The following is an 18,389-nucleotide window of genomic DNA, read 5'->3' as shown; positions in this document are numbered from 1 at the left end:
TGGCAATTTGATCTCTGGTTCCTCTTTTCTAAATCCAGCTTGAACATCTGGAAGTTCATAGTTCATATACTGTTGAAGCCTGGCTTGGAGAATTTTGAGTGCTACTTTACTAGCATGTGAGATAAATGCAGTTGTGTGGTAGTTTGAACATTCTTTGGCATTGCCTTTCTTTGGGATTGGAATGAAAACTGACCTTTTCCAGTCTGTGGCCACTGCTGAGTTTTCCAAATTTGCTGGCATATTGAGTGCAACACTTTCACAGCATCATATTTTAAGATTTGAAATAGCTCAACTGGAACTCCATCACCTTCACTAGCTTTGTTCATAGTGATACTTCCTAAGGCCCACTTGCTGCACATTCCAAGATGTCTGGCTCTAGGTGAGTGATCACACCATCATGGTTATCTGGGTCATGAAGATCTTTTTTGTAGAGTTCTTCTGTGTATTCTTGCCACCTCTTCTTAATATCTTCTGCTTCTGTTAGGTCCATACCATTTCTGTCCTTTATCGAGCCCATCTTTGCATGAAAAGTTCCCTTGGTATCTCTAATTTTCTTGAATAGATCTCTAGTCTTTCCCATTATATTGTTTTCCTCTATTTCTTTGCATTGATCTCTGAGGAAGGCTTTCTTATCTCTCCTTGCTATTCTTTGGATCTGTGCATTCAAATGGGTATATCTTTGCTTTTCTCCTTTGCCTTTTGTGTCTTTTCTTTTCTCAGGATTTGTAAGGCCTCCTCAGACACCATTTCACCTTTTTGCATTTCTTTTTCCTGGGGATGGTCTTGATCACTGCCTCCTGTACAATGTCATGAACTTCTGTCCATAGTTCTTCAGGCACTCTGTCTATAAGATCTAATCCCTTAAATCTATTTGTCACTTCCACTGTATAATCATAAGGGATTTTATTTAGGTCATACCTGAATGGGCTAGTGGTTTTCCCTACTTTCTTCAATTTAAGTCTGAATTTGGCAATAAGGAGTTCATGGTCTGAGCCACAGTCAGCTCTGGGTCTTTTTTTTTTTTTTGCTGATTGTATAGAGCTTCTCCATCTTTGGCTGCAAAGAATATAATCAGTCTGATTTCAGTGTTGACCATCTGGTGATATCCATGTGTAGAGTCTTCTCTTGTGTTGTTGGAAGAGGGTATTTGCTATGACCAGTGCATTCTCTTCACAGAACTCTATTAGCCTTTTCCCTGCTTCATTCTGTACTCCAAGGCCAAATTTGCCTGTTACCCCAGGTGTTTCTTGACTTCCTACTTTTGCATTCCAGTCTCCTAAAATGAAAAGGACATCTCTTTGGGTGTTAGTTCTAGAAGGTCTTGTAGGTCTTCATAGAACCATTCAATGTCAGTTTCTTCAGCATTCCTGGTTGGGGCATAGACTTGGAGTACCATGATATTGAATGGTTTCCCTTGGAAATGAACAGAGATCATTCTGTCATTTTTGAGATTGCATCTAAGTACTGCATTTCAGACTCTTTTGTTGACCATGATGGCTACTCCATTTCTTCTAAGGTATTCTTGCTCTCAGTAGTAGCTATAATGGTCATCTGAGTTAAATTCACCCATTCCAGTCCATTTTAGTTCACTGATTCCTAAAATGTCCATGTTCAGTCTTGTCTATCTCCAGTTTGACCACTTCCAATTTACCTGATTCATGGACCTAACATTCCAAGTTCCTATGAAATATTGCTCTTTACAGCATCAGACTTTACCTTCATCACCAGTCACATCCAAAACTGGGTGTTGTTTTTGCTTTGGCTCCACCTCTTCAGTCTTTCTGGATTTAGTTCTCCAGAAAGCATATTGGGCATCTACTGACCTAGGGAGTTCCTCTTTCAGTATCCTATCATTTTGCCTTTTCATACTGTTCATGGGATTCTCAAGGCAAGAATACTGAAGTGGTTTGCCATTCCCTTTTCCAGTGGACCATGTTTTGTCAGAACTCTCCACCATGACCCATCCATTTTAGGTGGCCCTACACATCATGGCTCATAGTTTTATTGAGTTAGACAAGGCTGTGGTCCATGTGATCAGGGCCTTGCATATGGTAAAATGCAATAAATGTTTGCTTTGTGTACATGATAAGTAAAATGATTTTTTCCCTTGACTGGATAAAATCTGTCTAAATTTTTTAATTTTTTAAATTATGAGTATATTATAAATCATTTACAGAAAACTTGGAAAATACAAAGTTACATATAGTTCTACTATATATTACAATAATTTTTAAGTAAATTAATATTTTTAGTTGGAGTTTCAATATCAAACTCTCAAAAATTAATAGAATGAATAGACAGAAGAGCAGAAGGACACAGTACGCTTGAAAAGCACTATGAACCAATTTAACATAATTAAGATTTATACTATTTTCACACAACAGCAGGGGATAAATTTTATTCAGGTTCCTGTAGATCATAAACCCAGAGACATTGGAACATATCCAGAGACATAAAACAAGGTGCAAAAATTTCGTGGTATCAAGGTTTTGAAGTCATACAGTCTGTTCTCTTATCACTGGTAATTTGACTTTTTTAAAAACTAAATAAATTTAGGAATTTTGTTGCTATGTAGATGCAAACTTTGTATTTAATATTTGTGTTGAAATTTTCTTATGTTTAATTTGTTAATTTTACTTTAAAATTCTCAGTAACATATGAAGTAATATTCACTAAAATAAACCAGTATTATATGTAATCCTAGTAGGTTTTTAAAATGTATATTGAATTTACAGCCTGTCAAACAGGAGACATTTTCAATGAAGAACAACTTTAGACAACTTCAGAAGTTACACAAAAGATGATTTAGTACATAAATGGAATTATTTAAGAAAGAAATTAAGAATATGCCATGAATTTAACTTATAAATCATAAGTGCACTTTAAAAACAATATGAGCTTTTTATGGAAATAAAAATGTCATTTTCCTTAAATGACTTAGAGGTGCATTGCTTAAAATACCATAATAATCTTTGAACCTTATATGTGTAAACTGTTTTTAATGTTTTCACTGTTTTCTATGTAAATGAAAAAAGTTTTTAAGTAGGTCTAGGTCTTGAAAATAGAATCCTAACCTCTGTTACTTCTGACTTATAGGGTATCTTTGTTACTAGGGTTCAACCTGATGGACCAGCATCCAACCTGCTACAGCCTGGTGATAAAATCCTTCAGGTAAGACAGATACAAAGCAATGCTTTCCAAGGCCAATATTGAAACAAATAAGTGACTTGAGTTAAATCACTGAAAACAAGTTTTTATTACATTTCTTATTTGCCTTTACTGTTTTGGGGTTGAGAGACAGATCAGAAACCAATTCAGCCTGGTAGAGTCCTATATTCTCAGTACCTGGCACTTGGCAGGTATTCTGCATATTTGTTTAAAGGAATAGTGTTACTTTGGGAATGTAAGAAGAATTGATGTGTACAAGAATCTATGCATAGTTATCAAGTGTAAGTAAGAAGGATGAAGCACCCAAATATGGTACTGATGTAACTTTAGATGAGAGAGAAGGGACTGGTTCATATTTAATTTCTCAACAATAATCTTGTTACTGTTTTAATAGTATAAAATACATGGTTATTTCTCTCTACTTTCCCTGCTCAGATAGTTACCAAAATGGAAAGACCCCACTCAACTCAGCTCAGCAGTGATCCTCTACCTTCTATTTACTGAACTCTGTCAAAGAATTGCAGAAAAGTAAAAACTCTATATAGATAAATTGTCTTGGAATTGTATTCTCACAAATATTTTAAACTAACTAGCAAGATTATGAAAACTTAAGTTTTCAATAATGATAATTATCTGAAAAGACTATGAATTACTCCAACCTCTGGCAATGCCACGGTAGAAATACCACCCAAAAGGTCCATGTCAATTTCATGTAGACAGAAGACCAAACCAACCAATTTTCAAACGTGCTTGTACAGGGATGGCTATCAGAGTGCTGTTATAACAATAGCAAACAGAAAACAGCCTTACTATTCAGTTAATATGAAAAAGGTTAAGTAGCTTATGACAAGGCATTTCTTTAGTGAAACACTGTATAGATTTTTAAGAGCCATCATTCAAGCCAGATTTTTATTTATGTATACAGAGAGGTTAGTGATATGTTGTTGAGTGGCAGAAGTAGATTACATAAGAGTGAGTTATATGAACACTTTTGTATCCACCTGTTCATCTCTTGGTATCTATATTGTGTGATTATACAACATGTACATTATATATATAAAACTGTGTTATGTTACGCGAAAAAAAAAGACCAAATCGGTAGATGGCCTTTTGAGTTAAGACATTGAAACAAAAGAGATACATAAAAGCTAAATATTTTCTTTACCATTTAATTATCAAAGTTCTCTATTTTTTAATTGCATAGCTAGCCCTTTGGTGTTATGCATTTTATATCATTTCTATAGAACTCACATTCATTATGTGTAAAATGAACTGTGGTTTATACTATAGCTGAAGTCCCCTAACTTAAAAATTCAACTGTTCAATAATTTTATCAATTTCCATGGAAAACAGCTATGAATAAACTCACAATGTAACCACCTAACATTTAGTACATGGTGCTATTTAACAAAGGAAATAGCTAGTTCTTTTCCTCTACTGAATTTTGAACAAATTATTTCAAATGTCAGAGTCTGTAAAAAAATGAAGCCAGCTCATCTCAGATCTCTGATCTATTAGAATGCCAGGCTGGATAGAGAAGTATCCCATAGCATGGAACAAGTTTGGAGACTTTGCCTTCATCTGTGACAGAGCGGGGCAAAAGATTTTTCTCTCTAAACTGAAAAGAAATATACTTAATGGATATTAAAAAGAAAAGAAATATACTTAAATGGATATTAAAATATTCTATAGATAGATACAGATATAGATATCCTACAGAAGGAAATGCAAATTAAGATGATATCTAGTTGCAGGTTTAGAATATGTTCCTGGCTGTGAAATTCTAGAACAGTTATATGTGGGGAAATGAGGATTTAGTAAGTGTTTCTAGTCCCTGAGAAGTATACAGCAACAGCAAAGTGCACAGAGGAATTAATTCTTAACACAAGAAGTAAAAAAGAATTAAAAGTGGAATCAAAGTCAGAAGAGCTTCCCCTGGGTTGTCTATTCTCTCCACAGAGGAGTCTCAAGGATGCAACATTTTATTTTTGCTGTAGAACTCATTTGTATCTAGTACAATAAAATCAAAGTCCATTTTCAGTAAAAGAAAAATGTACATAGACCTTCATCAAATAAATTGCTGTATTTACAGTTTCATTCATACTAGTTAAAAAGCACAAGTGGCCAATTATATTTTCTGAAGGAAATAAAAATGACTAATTCTAAACTGGAATCATTGCCAACATCAGATGTTAAGAGAGAAAATTATATTTTTATCTCTTAATGATACTGTAGCTCTTGGTTTAAAGAACACTGGGATAAAAATGAACTTATAACATTGAGTAATCTGTCACTTCAAGATCATTAGAATATATCCTCACTGGAGCAAATTTATTTATAAATTTTAATGAAAGCATACAACCTGGAAAATCAAGGTAAAAGAAAAGAAGAAAATCAATGAATGAGCTCCTCTTTAATGTGAGGGCAGTTTGGGGTTTGATCTAAATCAGTAGCAAGTAGCAAAATATATATAAAATGGCAAAAGATGTACCTTTCCCAAACCTCCCCAAGCCCAGAATTTATTATATAAGAGCTCTCTCTTTCTTCTTCTGTAACTCTTTTTACCCACATCTCTCTTCTTATTCTGCTGTTGTATTATGAGCATGTTATTTGAGTTAAATGAAAATGTGTACATTAAGGATTGATGTTAATTAAAACATATTCACATGATTATTCTGTCATTTACTATTCATTTTCCTAGAATAGATACTATAATTCATTAACTTCAAATACTGGCTAAAGTTTAGTAAGTCATTTTGCTTTAAGACAGTGTAGCATGAGGAAAGAGCACTCTGCCAAGGGACCTGACCCCTCACAGCTTCATCTTCTGTAAAGTCAAATTATAAAAGAGTGAGAGAGAAAAAGGGAAAGCGCATGGACCATAAAAAATGTTATTCAACTGAACCATGTGAACTTGTCAATATTTGACCATTTTTTGAAGTGGCAGATTTGTTGGTTTAATGTCATAGTTTCTTTTTTTCTAATATTCTTTCCAGTTATAAAAGTCAACCTAATTATACATTTTTCAATTTAAAATATAAATATAGAAAATCCACTAATTATAGTTACTCTGTCCAAAAGATGAATAGACTGCAAAAAAAAAATGTATTGTACTTGATAACATGACTCACAGTTGTAGGCCACTTGTAAGTATATTGTATATTGTATCCTAGTCTATCACAGTAGTCAATTCCTATCCTCTTCATTCACCTGCCCTCTCACCTTCCCAAGACAAGAGCCTATCTCAGGAGCAGAGAAATTAAATGATTTATAATTAGTTTATGATATCCGGTTCTACTTTTCCAAAATTTTAATAGCTTTGAAATTTATAATCCAAAGTATATTCCTGGTCTATGGCTAACTCTCAGAGATACCAATATAGAATAATCAAAGAGATGATAATTCAAACAAATCAGATATATCCCCTTTTTTCTAATCTTGAAACACCTTGTGCCTATAATTCATACAGACAAGTTGAAAAACCACTCTCAACAAATATATGTCAAGTTTCACTAGTTATTGGTAAGCTATTGGGTCACAGCATATGATATCTTGATGAAGCAGGAGTTATTCCAGGTTTAACAGAGAGGAGAAAAGAGGATAAATAGAAGGAAGAATAAAAGTGAGAGTGAAAATGTTAGTCTCTCAGTCATGTCCAGCTCTTTGCAACCCTGTGGACTGTAGCCCGCCAGGCTCCTCTGTCTATGAATTCTCAGGCAACAATACTGGAGTGGGTTGCCATTTCCTTCTCCAGGGGAAGAATACCCATGGGCTAGACTGGCATCTGTCTTCGGGAGCAGAGGTGAGACCCTTATGCCAGATGGGTGAGTGTGGAGTACAATGAGAGAGGAGAGAGAGCCCAAGCACGAAGAAAGAAAACCCTCTAACTTTATAGTTTCTCACTGAGTTGGAGAATTCAAACATGGACATGGCTTGGAGTGGGAATGGGGGTTAGGATAGGATGATGAGTTACAGCTTTCAAAGTTCAGAATGGAAAAAGAAAGTTTAGATTTCCCAAAAGTCTAAATGAAATAAATGTCCATGAATGCCTGGGTCAGTTGTATACAGATATACAGTGCTATATCTATATACAATCACTGAATCAAACCTTCCTTGTCTGAGGGGAAGTTTGATACCTCTTTTAATGACCAATAGGTCATGCTAATAGTATTATTTTACTCAAAGTTTACTTATTCAACAACCTCAAACAAAGTTCTTTCAAGATGCCATATTATTGTCATGAATTCCATGCACTAAATCTCATGCCTTTTACTCATAAGAGAGACTTATTTCTTACTTGGAGTCTTTGGTCTAGTTTTCCAGACCATCGAGGGGAAAGCCCCTGGATCCAGGCACATTGTAGGAAGCAAGAAGTCATAACCAACAGCTTTGCTGTTCAGGAAGAAAGATAAACATCTTTTAAAAGAAAGAAACAAAATTCAAAAAGTACTATTCAATTTTAGAATACTGTTTCCCAATGGAATCTTTTAAAATATTTTTTTTTAAAGAGTTCCTTACTCTTTAAGTTTCAGAGCCACTTCAGAGTCTATCCTTTGTTTCAGAATTTCACAATGTTCTCAGCATACTAAGAACCTGAAAAATCTTACATTTCTCAACATACTTAACCATACAACCATCTTGACCAGCAACATCAATTAGCTATTTCCACAAAATACACTTAGGGAAATTTCTTTCATGGAAGCAACTAATTGGCTTTATTCCAAACTGTTCACATTCATAATTATTATCATGAGTCACTAAGAATGGGTTAGAGTATGTTTATTTCTCTGAATTCTTTATAATTTCTTCCCAAAAAAGGCCACAAAAAGTAAAGAGGAGACATTTTTGTTATGGTTAAAATGAAGTCAGTCAGTCAGTTCAGTTGCTCAGTTGTGTCCGAATCTTTCCGACCCCAGGGACTGCAGCACCCCAGGCCTCCCTGTCCATCACCAACTCCCAGAGTTTACTCAAACTCATATCCATTGAATCGGTGATGCAATCCAACCATCTCATCCTCTGTCATCCTCTTCTCCTCTCGCCTTCAATCTTTCACAGCATCAGGGTCTTTTCAAATGAGTCAGTTCTTCACATCAGGTGGCCAAAGATTTGGAGTTTCAGCTTCAACATCAGTCCTTCCAATGAACACCCAGGACTGATTTCCTTTAGGATGGACTGGTTGGGTCTCCTTGCAGTCCAAGGGACTCTCAAGAGTCTTCTCCAACACCACAGTTCAAAGGCATCAATTCTTCGGCGCTTGGCTTTCTTTATAGTCTAACTCTCACATCCATACATGACTACTGGAAAAACCATAGCTTTGACTAGATAGACCTTTATTGGCAAAGTAATGTCTCTGCTTTTTAATATGCTGTCTAGGTTGGTCATAACTTTTCTTCCAAAGAGTGTCTTTTAATTTCATGGCTGCAGTCACCATCTGCATGAAGTATGGGACCCTTAAAAAAAAAAAAAAGTATTTGGAAATTTCACTAAAGCATTCCCAACAAGGCTAAATGTGTTACCATTTTCTATAGTTGATCTCTTTTGGTGGTTGAAAATCAAACTATCAGAGAGGATTTGGGAAAAGTGGGAAGGGGGGTAGGTGATGAATGGTTCAGTATTATGTAATGCTTAGTGTTCCGAGAATGATAAAATATATTTGAAAAACATTTTTTATAATACTGTTAGGTTAGAAGACAACCAAAACTAATTTTTTAAATGTGTATGGTTTTATATGCCAGAATTTCACTGCATATCTTTATCCATTGGCTTTGTTCATAATCTATATAGTTCAGCTGCTGCTGCTGCTGCTAAGTCACTTCAGTCGTGTCCGACTCTGTGTGATCCCACAGACGGCAGCCACCAGGCTCCCCCATCCCTGGAATTCTCCAGGCAAGAGTACTGGAGTGGGTTGCCATTTCCTTCTCCAATGCATGAAAGTGAAAAGTGAAAGTGAAGTCGCTCAGTCATGTCTGACTCTTAGTGACCCCATGGACTGCAGCCTACCAGGCTCCTCCATCCATGGGATTTTCCAGGCAAAGTACTGGAGTGGGGTGCCATTGCCTTCTCCTATATAGTTCAGCACAGATACCTAATTAGACATTGAGTAAATACTTTTTGAAAATCAAAAAAATGTTTTGTATACTAAGTAAAACATGAAAAGCAATAAAGACAAATTAAGTTCATTAAGCTGTCTCTAACTTCCATAATTTGAATAAAGTGAAAATAGCATCAATTAGGTACCCATAGTATGTCATTTTTAGCACACAACCACCCTGCAAGGTATCTATTGTTGACAGAGGCTAAATCATATTTGAGCTTCTTCCATTATACCATGCTGATTCTACTGAAGCAAATTTTACTGATAGCAGCCTGTTCATCACATTTTCTACTTATCAATTTGGAAAATATGTATTCAGTGTCAATGATGTACAAAATATTGTGCCAAGCAATGTAAACAATGTAATAGGGATTTGTAACTAAGTTTCTGCCCGGGAAGTAGACATGTCCAAAATTACCTAGAGCAGATAATGGAGGAAGAGAGACGGGGAAAAGCTGACTTCAAACATGTAATAAAATCCATTCCCAATATGTCCTCTTTTAACAGCAAGCTCTCTACAAAAACAGAAACCAACCTGGCTACAAGTACTGCCTGAAACTGAAAGGTTGATTTTTCAGTTTCTTTTGTGGTAAGGTAAAAGACATACAGTGTAGGTTGTTGGGAAACTGCTTTCAAATAAGGAATTCATTTGTTAGAAATATTCATTCAACATATTTGATAAGAAGAAACAGGCATTCTAAAATCAAAGCAGATAAATAAGTAAATATCTTCAGGATTACTATGTATTATCAGTTTCATGCCAGAATTTCTATACAAATAATAGACAAAGTTTTCAGTTTAGTCTTTTCTATTTTGCCTTGTCTTTTTTTGAGCCTGAACTCATGAAACATGCAAGCTGCAGCACATGAGTACGTTTAAGACAGAAGAGAAATTCTTATTTATGTTTTAGTCTATCAAGATTTTTTAATACTATAATAAAAGCCGCCGAGACATCAAACTTTCTCATATTTAAAAAGTGCAGTGTAAAATTTTCATTGGAACTCTCTAAGAATTAAAGGTCTGTAGTTCAGATTTTTGATAGAAAGAAAAATTTTTCAAATGACTTGGCATAGTCAGTGTAGTGTTGATTATACAATATGAGCCACCAGGGAAGCCCCCATACTCAGCCCTAAATATATCTTAATATTTAATGAAATTAAAATTCTGCAATGGGAAATAATTCAAGGTAGTTAATGTGAAACATAATTGTAATTACCTAAGATACCCACTATTTTGTCTCTTAACATCTGTCTTTCAGGATTAGACAACATGAAGTCCAATAACACTAATAAGATTGCCTTACATTTTCATTTTCCTTCATCCTAAGAGTTATACACATTCAAAAGTACACTATATTAATGTAAAGAATCCGCCTGCAATGTGGGAGACCTGGGTTTGATCTCTGGGTTGGGAAGATACCCTGCAGGAGGACATGGCAACCCACTCCAGTATTCTTGCTTGGAGAATCCCCCTGGACAGAGGTGTCTGGCAGGCTACAGACCATGGGGTCACAAAGAGTCAGATACGACTGAGTAACTAAGAACAAAAGCAATGTATATCTAATACATAAGATATGTGTACTGGCGTTTTAAATCTTTGTCCCTTGAAGGGGAGTTTAAATCAATTTGAAATCATATAACAAATCTCTAATCCCATTTCTCCTTTGGATTCTAAGAAGAGTCATGCTGTCCTTCTTATTGGATAATCCCACCAATTTTGTGGCCAAACCTTCTCAGAAACTAGTTTTTAAATATAAAGCTTTGAATAATAAGAATACAATGAAATTCATGGAGAATTACAGCACCCTCTGGAAAATGTCTATGGCATAAACATCCATAATTTAGCCACTTAACAAAATATTTACCAGAAGGAAATCAAAGATAAATTCGGAAAGGAACAAGAGGATGAAATCCAGAAACTGAGTATGTTTTACAGTAAATTGATAAGCTTTAATTGCAAACCTCTATTTTTGTTAGAATTGCAAATATTATGTTCATTAACCCTCTGTCTTTCCATGTCTAAATCATGCAAAGGAGCAATTTAAAAACATTTTGTAGCACAGATGCTAACTGGAATTAAAATAAGGAAGGATACCTTCTGGAAATAATGTTGCTATAGTAAAATGATCCTTTATACTTCAAATCAGTTAAAGTCAGAAATCAATGAATTATGTATTCTTGAAGCATAAAATTTTCTGAGTATCTTTTCTTTTGTAGATTGTTTTCTTTTTAACTTCATTTTTACTTAATAAACCATTCAGTTAAGTTGCAATTTCCTCAAAATTGGATATATTTTATTATAATCCATGATAGTCTGTATTTATATAAAACATACTGCTACTGCTAAGTCACTTCATTCGTGTCCTACTCTGTGCGACCCCATAGACGGCAGCCAACCAGGCTCCCCTATCCCTGGCATTCTCCAGGCAAGAACACTGGAGTGGGTTGCCATTTCCTTCTCCAATGCATGAAAGTGAAAAGTGAAAGTGAAGTCGCTCAGTCATTTCCGACCCTCAGCGACCCCATGGACTGCAGCCTTCCAGGCTCCTCCATCCATGGGGTTTTCCAGGCAAGAGTACTGGAGTGGGGTGCCATTGCCTTCTCCGTATATAAAACATATATGTAGCCAAATTTGACAGCATATTTTAAAGATTCATTAGTTTATTAATAGGATTTGTTCTTCAAATTGTCTTTTGTATTTATATTATACATATTCAAAATATCAAATGCATAAATGTAGATTATATGCATTTACATTTCAAAGCATTATCAGATTTATACTCTGCAATTAAATAGAATAGTATCCTCTTTTATCTCCTCAGCTCTTCTTCTAATCACACACATGAAACAGCCACAAGACTTTTCTAACTGAAATATTGTGATTCTTCTAAACTTCATATGGATTGGAAAAGTCCCACATACATGTAGTAACATAACTGTCTGATTCCCTGTCTGAACCATCCAAGATGTAAGCCAGATAGCCATAATCACTTTAACAAATACAATATAATTTTTTTTTGGCTCTTCTAACAATGGAAGAAGAAAGTTCTCTACAACTGAGATTTTATCTTTTCCTTCCATTCAAACCCCTCTATTCTTGCCTCTCCTGGCATCATGCCTACCATAATTTCCATATCAAGAAAAAGCTCAATTAATCTTAAGAAGTGAATTCACTGAATGAGTCTGTGACACTCAATGAACCTAAAAACATTTATTTCAACCTCACAACACCCAGTGAAATGAATTGTGTCAAGATACAGAGTCATGACATAAATTCCCATCTAGACACTAGCTGTGTGAGCTTGGATATTTCATGTAATCTCATTGATCTTCACAATTTTCATCTAAAAAGTTGCTAAGAAAAAAAAACAAAATAAAAGTTAAAAATTGCTAAGATTAAAATAGTTCCTTCCTCTGACATTTTGCCCTTCTGTTCTTTTTACTATTCTTGTTACTTAATGAAAATTGTATTTCTGAAATTCAAGAAAGTAATAGTGAAGTAATATTAATAGTAGTAGCTAACATTTATTGATTGTTTATAGTGTGCCAGGCCTTGTCCCTAAGCAGTTGATATATGTTAACTCATTTAATCTTTAATAAACTTTCTAAAATAGTTTGCTTTCTGATTTTTCAGAATCCTTTTGGTAATGTGAAGCCATTCCCAGGAAGTCTCTAGCTGTGGTCTTTTAAATAGGCCCCTTGAGATTCACCAAAGTTCTGGCTTAGAGCCAAAACATTTCTGGGGACTAGAATTACAGGTAGAGTCCTAGCGTTTGTTTGACTCAATGATCTAATTTATCAACTTGCTTATTTCCTACTGGGAAATCAGCTCTTTGTGTTTCCAACTATATAACTATCATTTATATAGTTACAAAGCATGTACTTTGTACTTATAAAACATGAAAACTAAAAGCTGATGCTTTAAAGCAGTTATTAAAAGCTAAATTTATACCAGGAGTTTCCCTAGCCTTGAATCAGAACCTGGATGGTGGGTCTGAACATCTTGAAGCCTGATTTATTGGAAACTGACCCAGATTCCATACCAGAGTTCATCTAGCTATGTGTTTTTCCCTGCTGTTTCCTCTGTGAGGCAGAAAACTGAAGCCACTAGAAAATACTTGATCACCTTGGATTTCCTGCTGCCTTTATGAGCCCTCTACCTTGATCCCCATCAGGACAACCCTTTCCAGTTCTCCTCCTGCCAGTTTTCCTGTTCCCTCCACTCAATGCACCTGTATCTTCTTCCTTTAGTTCAACCACCCAGTCAGCTTTCTGTCATCCTCTGGCATAAAAGACTGGGCCCTCTTTCACTTTTCCCTCCCTCACTTAAGACAGATTTACCTAGATGCCCAGATCCATGGGATCGCAAAGAGTCGAACATGACTTAGCAACAGAGCAAGAACAACAAGGTCAACAACAAACACTGTCTTTCAGTTCTGCTCCTTGCATCCAAAGCTACGGCCAATCCTGCTCCCCTCCCTAGATTTTCCTTCTTTCACAATGCTCCCTTTTAAACTTATTTTCTAGTAATTCTCTCAGCAAGAAATAATAAGAAGGAATATTATAGTATCAGATGATAAAGACCTAGTTTAGCTGTGTAACCCTAACCTAATGCCTGTTACTAAAGGGACACTCTGACCTCCTTCCTGAACTCCAGTCTTTTATTTCTAAATGTATGATTAACATTTCCTTGCATGTGTCGCCAGTACCACAAATTCTGTTGTTTTCCTGACTAAGCCAGCTGCTTCTCCGAGATTTCCATTTTCTGTTAACGGCATCATAATTTGATTTTTCATTTATTTCTTATGCCCTTATCCAATCAGACGCTTAAAAGTTTTCTCCTTTTTAATGTTCCCTTTCAGGTCTCACTGCCCTAGCAGACGGACTCAGTCTTTCTACTTTTGAGATGGTTCACATGTAACTACAACAACAACAATTAAGCCAGAGTTAAAAATTAAAACTATAAGAATGAAAGATTCAGCATTTCTTTAGATTCTAATTTAGGACAAAGTGTTATTCTTACAAGTACTCAAGTTAGATTAAACCTGTTAGGAATCTGAATGAGAATTATTGCTTTGAAACCATGATGTACTAGGCATCACCACAGTTTCCCTTGACTTCAACATTCCTTCCTTGCCAAAGCCACTTCTCTTATTTGAGATTCTGCATGAATTGAAAATAAAGAAGTGGAAAATTGGTGTAAAAAAAATTGCAGTAGGAGATAGGATAGCAACTATTTTAAGGATAAAATGTTGGTTAATTTATCATGATCAATGAAATAGCAGTTCAAATCACTGGGAGCAAGTGTAGTGTTACTATTTCAGTAAAGTATTGCAAGAAATAATAAGAAGGAATATTATAGTATCAGATGATTCAGCCCTAGTTTAGCTGTGACCTCAGGCATGTTGCTTAACCTCTCTGAGGTGTAACTCTTTTATTTATAAAAATAACAAAACTAGTCTAGATCACCCAGAAATTTATTCATTTCTGAATGGGATTGAGAACCACTGATAGAAATAATGAATATATTTGCCTTTAACAATGAGGGAAATAGAAATTATCTTTTTAATATTAAAATGTTTAAATTAAGAACTTTTCAGTGAGTCAAAATAAGATTTAACTATACCATATGTTTTGTTTTACACAAGTGAAGCATTTGACAGAGTTGGTGGGTTTATCAGTTCAGTTCAGTTACTCAGTCGTGTCTGACTCTTTGCAACCCCATGGACTGCAGCACGCAAGGCTTCCCTGTCCATCACCAACTCCCGGAGCTTGTTCAAACTCATGTCCATCATGTCGGTGATGTCATCCAACCTTCTCATCCTCTGTCATCCCCTTCTCTCCCTTTCAATCTTTCCCAGCATCAGGGTCTTTTCCAGTGAGTCAGTTCTTTACATCAGGTGGCCAAAGGATTAGAGTTTCAGCTTCAGCATCAGTCCTTCCAGTGAATATTCAGGACTTTAGGATTGACTGGTTAGATCTCTGCAGTCAAAGGGATTCTCAAGAGTCTTCTCCAACACCACGGTTCAAAAGCATCAATTCTTCAGTGCTCAGCTTTCTTTATATCAGTGATTATATGACAAAAATGGTCCTGTGAACACTTCTAAACCACATTAACAGAGTTCCTGCAAAAACAAAATAAATCAGAACAAGAACAAAATAACTATCATATTTCAAGTGTATCTGTGTAGTACTTACTAGTGTTTCTCTGTGATTTGCTTAGTGGCTATAAGATTATGGCATCTGGTCCCATCACTTCATGGGAAATAGATGGGGAAACAGTGGAAACAGTGTCAGACTTTATTTTTGGGGGCTCCAAAATCACTGCAGATGGTGATTGCAGCCATGAAATTAAAAGACGCTTACTCCTTGGAAGGAAAGTTATGACCAACCTAGATAGCATATTGAAAAGCAGAGATATTATCTTGCCATCAAAGGTCAGTATAGTCAAGGCTATGGTTTTTCCGGTAGTCATGTATGGATGTGAGACTTGGACTATAAAGAAAGCTGAGCACCGAAGAATTGATGCTTTTGAACTGTGGTGTTGGAGAAGACTCTAGAGAGCCCCTTGGAATGCAAGGAGATCCAACCAGTCCATCCTAAAGGAGATCAGTCCTGGGTGTTCATTGGAAGGACTGAGGCTGAAGCAGAAACTCCAATACTTTGGCCACCTCATGCGAAGAGTTGACTCATTGGAAAAGACTCTGATGCTGGGAGGGATTGAGGGCAGGAGGAGAAGGGGATGACACAGGATTAGGTGGCTGGATGGCATCACCAACTCGATGGACATGAGTTTGAGTGAACTCCAGGAGTTGGTGATGGACAGGGATGCCTGGCATGCTGCAATTCATGGGGTTGCAAAGAGTCGGACATGACTGAGCAACTGAACTGAACTGAACTGAACTACTAGGACAATCATAAGTAGGATATACTAGATAATTGATAAGTATTTGTTGGATTAATAAATTGAGTTGAAACTGGGTGAAATTAATTAGTTGTTTCCATAGTTACAATTCTGATGTGAAGTTTAAAAACACGTGACTTTTGGTTGCTCATACTCTCTTGAATCTTATTATTAGAGACAACAACAATGTGATAAACAAGTATCTTGCATTGATGACCCTGTTTTATTTGTGTGTTTACAGGCCAATGGACATAGTTTTGTACATATGGAACACGAAAAAGCTGTATTACTACTGAAGAGTTTCCAGAACACAGTAGACCTAGTTATTCAACGTGAGCTTACTGTCTAAATATTTTTTATAAATAGTGAAGATACGTCTAGCCAGACCTAATGTTCAAATAAATTTATACATAGAAACAAATTTTGCCAATTGCTGGACCAATGGCAAACATTAGTGCCAAATGTATAATACTATAATGTTAGCACTGATCATCCTTAAAAATGTTAACTATATAAATATGATGTTCATGTGGTTATGTATTAGTTTTAATTGTCAGCCTCTGGCTGTGCATTGGTGCAGTTTTAGTTTTGATTTTGTTTTTTTTTTAATTGAATAAGTTTCTTCTCAAAGTGGATTTCATATAATTTCGGAGCACGGAAGCACACACAAGCTCTTTATGAATTCTGCTCTCCATCAGAAACACTGCCTCAAAATTGTATATGCCTTTATATAGAAAATACAAATATAAAGAATTGTAATTCCCATAAAATATTTCTAGCACAAAGTATATGTTGGCATATAAACAAAAAGAATATAGAGAAAAAAACAATATTTTCATAAATTAAACATCTCGGATTGAGAAAGAAAATATATCTTAAAATAAGACTTTACTATATTGAATCTTTTTCAATAAAAATTACAAGATAATGCCTTATGAAAGTAACTGTACATATGGTATAAAGTGTTTATATTTGGTTCCATATTCATTTGCTAAATTCTCATAACACAGAGTGAAATATTTCATCAGTTAGCCATTTACCTCTGGGACCTGAATAAAAGATAGAACAACCTAATTTGTTCAATGCCTTTAGCTAATTACAATACAGACAGAGTTAAGAAACAGACTAAAGGTCATTGTAGATAAATCTTTTTCACCACAAATGTAAGCAGTGAATGATGGGTGGCAGCAAGGTGTTGCTTTATTTCTTTCAAGTTTATGTTGATTATAAACTGTAGCCCTGTGATTTCTTTACTTGTAAATGTGGAATTTATTTGTGTGTTGCTTTATCCAATTTGCTACTTTTAAATCATTTTAAATGAGTTTGGGGTATTGATAAAATTTATCATTAAGAAAGACTTGTTAGAAAGTTATGGGGGTGATAAAATAAACTTTGGTATTTAAATATGAAACTTCAAATATAATTTCTCAGAGCCATGGTCTATCTGTATTACTAATTTCCATGCCCACCTTGGAGGGCAAAGTAGAGAAAATATCTTTTTTCCCAAAAAAGTTGCAAAGTACATATAATCTTAAATTCTGTCTCACTGAAGAGCAAGATGAGCATCATTAATATAGAATTAGTTATTTTTACATTGGAACTGTTTTCCTTTACAAATGATCAAAATCCATTTTATAACCCTTTAAAACTGTTTCTTTTATGTATTAGTCATTCATTTGATTAAAATATTAATTTCACATTCCAGAATAATTTCCTAGAGTTGGTTATATGCATTCTGTCTCATATTTTGACATAGCTCTCTTTTATAAATATATATAATGAATTTACTTTACATGCCAGTGTTCCAAGTATTTTGTTACGATTTTCACAACAGTATCACATATTGATGTCACCAAAGCTCTGAGAGTAATATTTGTAAGTGAACTGTTTTATGGGGGACATTGAAAATATTGTATTTTTGTAGGGTCTATTAAAATGAGTGTCACTTATTAGAAGTACAGTGGTATTTTTTTGGCAATAGAATTTGTCACTTGAAGGCAAATGATACTTCACTTTATAGATGATGCACTAATTTTGATGTTGCTTTATGTCAGGGTGACATTAAACTATGATTTTATAGGCTTTGATATTTAGCAAATGATTGAATGATTGGCCTATTTAATATGCTTCCCAGAAGTAACTTTTAAATGCATTTTAATATATTGACAATTTCTGATGAGAAATGTCTTTCAGAGCCTAATTTTTTCTTTGCCAAAAACTCACA

The 18,389-nt window shown here is 35.1% G+C and overlaps 1 protein-coding gene across 3 annotated transcripts in view; it reads left to right on the top strand.

Annotated features, from left to right (window-relative positions):
- LRRC7 (leucine rich repeat containing 7) overlaps positions 1-18,073 on the top strand; it is a 433,465-nt gene extending 415,392 nt beyond the window's left edge. For all 3 annotated transcript variants that reach the window (XM_055585502.1, XM_055585503.1, XM_055585504.1), the window contains 2 exons: positions 3,097-3,171; positions 16,407-18,073. In XM_055585502.1, coding sequence (XP_055441477.1) covers positions 3,097-3,171; positions 16,407-16,514 — 183 coding nt within the window. In that variant the 3' untranslated portion in view covers positions 16,515-18,073. The remainder of the gene's footprint in view (positions 1-3,096; positions 3,172-16,406) is intronic.
- The last annotated feature ends 316 nt before the right edge of the window (positions 18,074-18,389 follow it).

The sequence above is a fragment of the Bubalus kerabau genome, chromosome 6 (genome assembly GCF_029407905.1).
Source record: "Bubalus kerabau isolate K-KA32 ecotype Philippines breed swamp buffalo chromosome 6, PCC_UOA_SB_1v2, whole genome shotgun sequence".
NCBI lineage: Eukaryota > Metazoa > Chordata > Mammalia > Artiodactyla > Bovidae > Bubalus > Bubalus kerabau.
The sequence above is the reverse complement of the archived record's forward strand: the minus strand, read 5'-3'. Positions and strand labels throughout refer to the sequence as shown.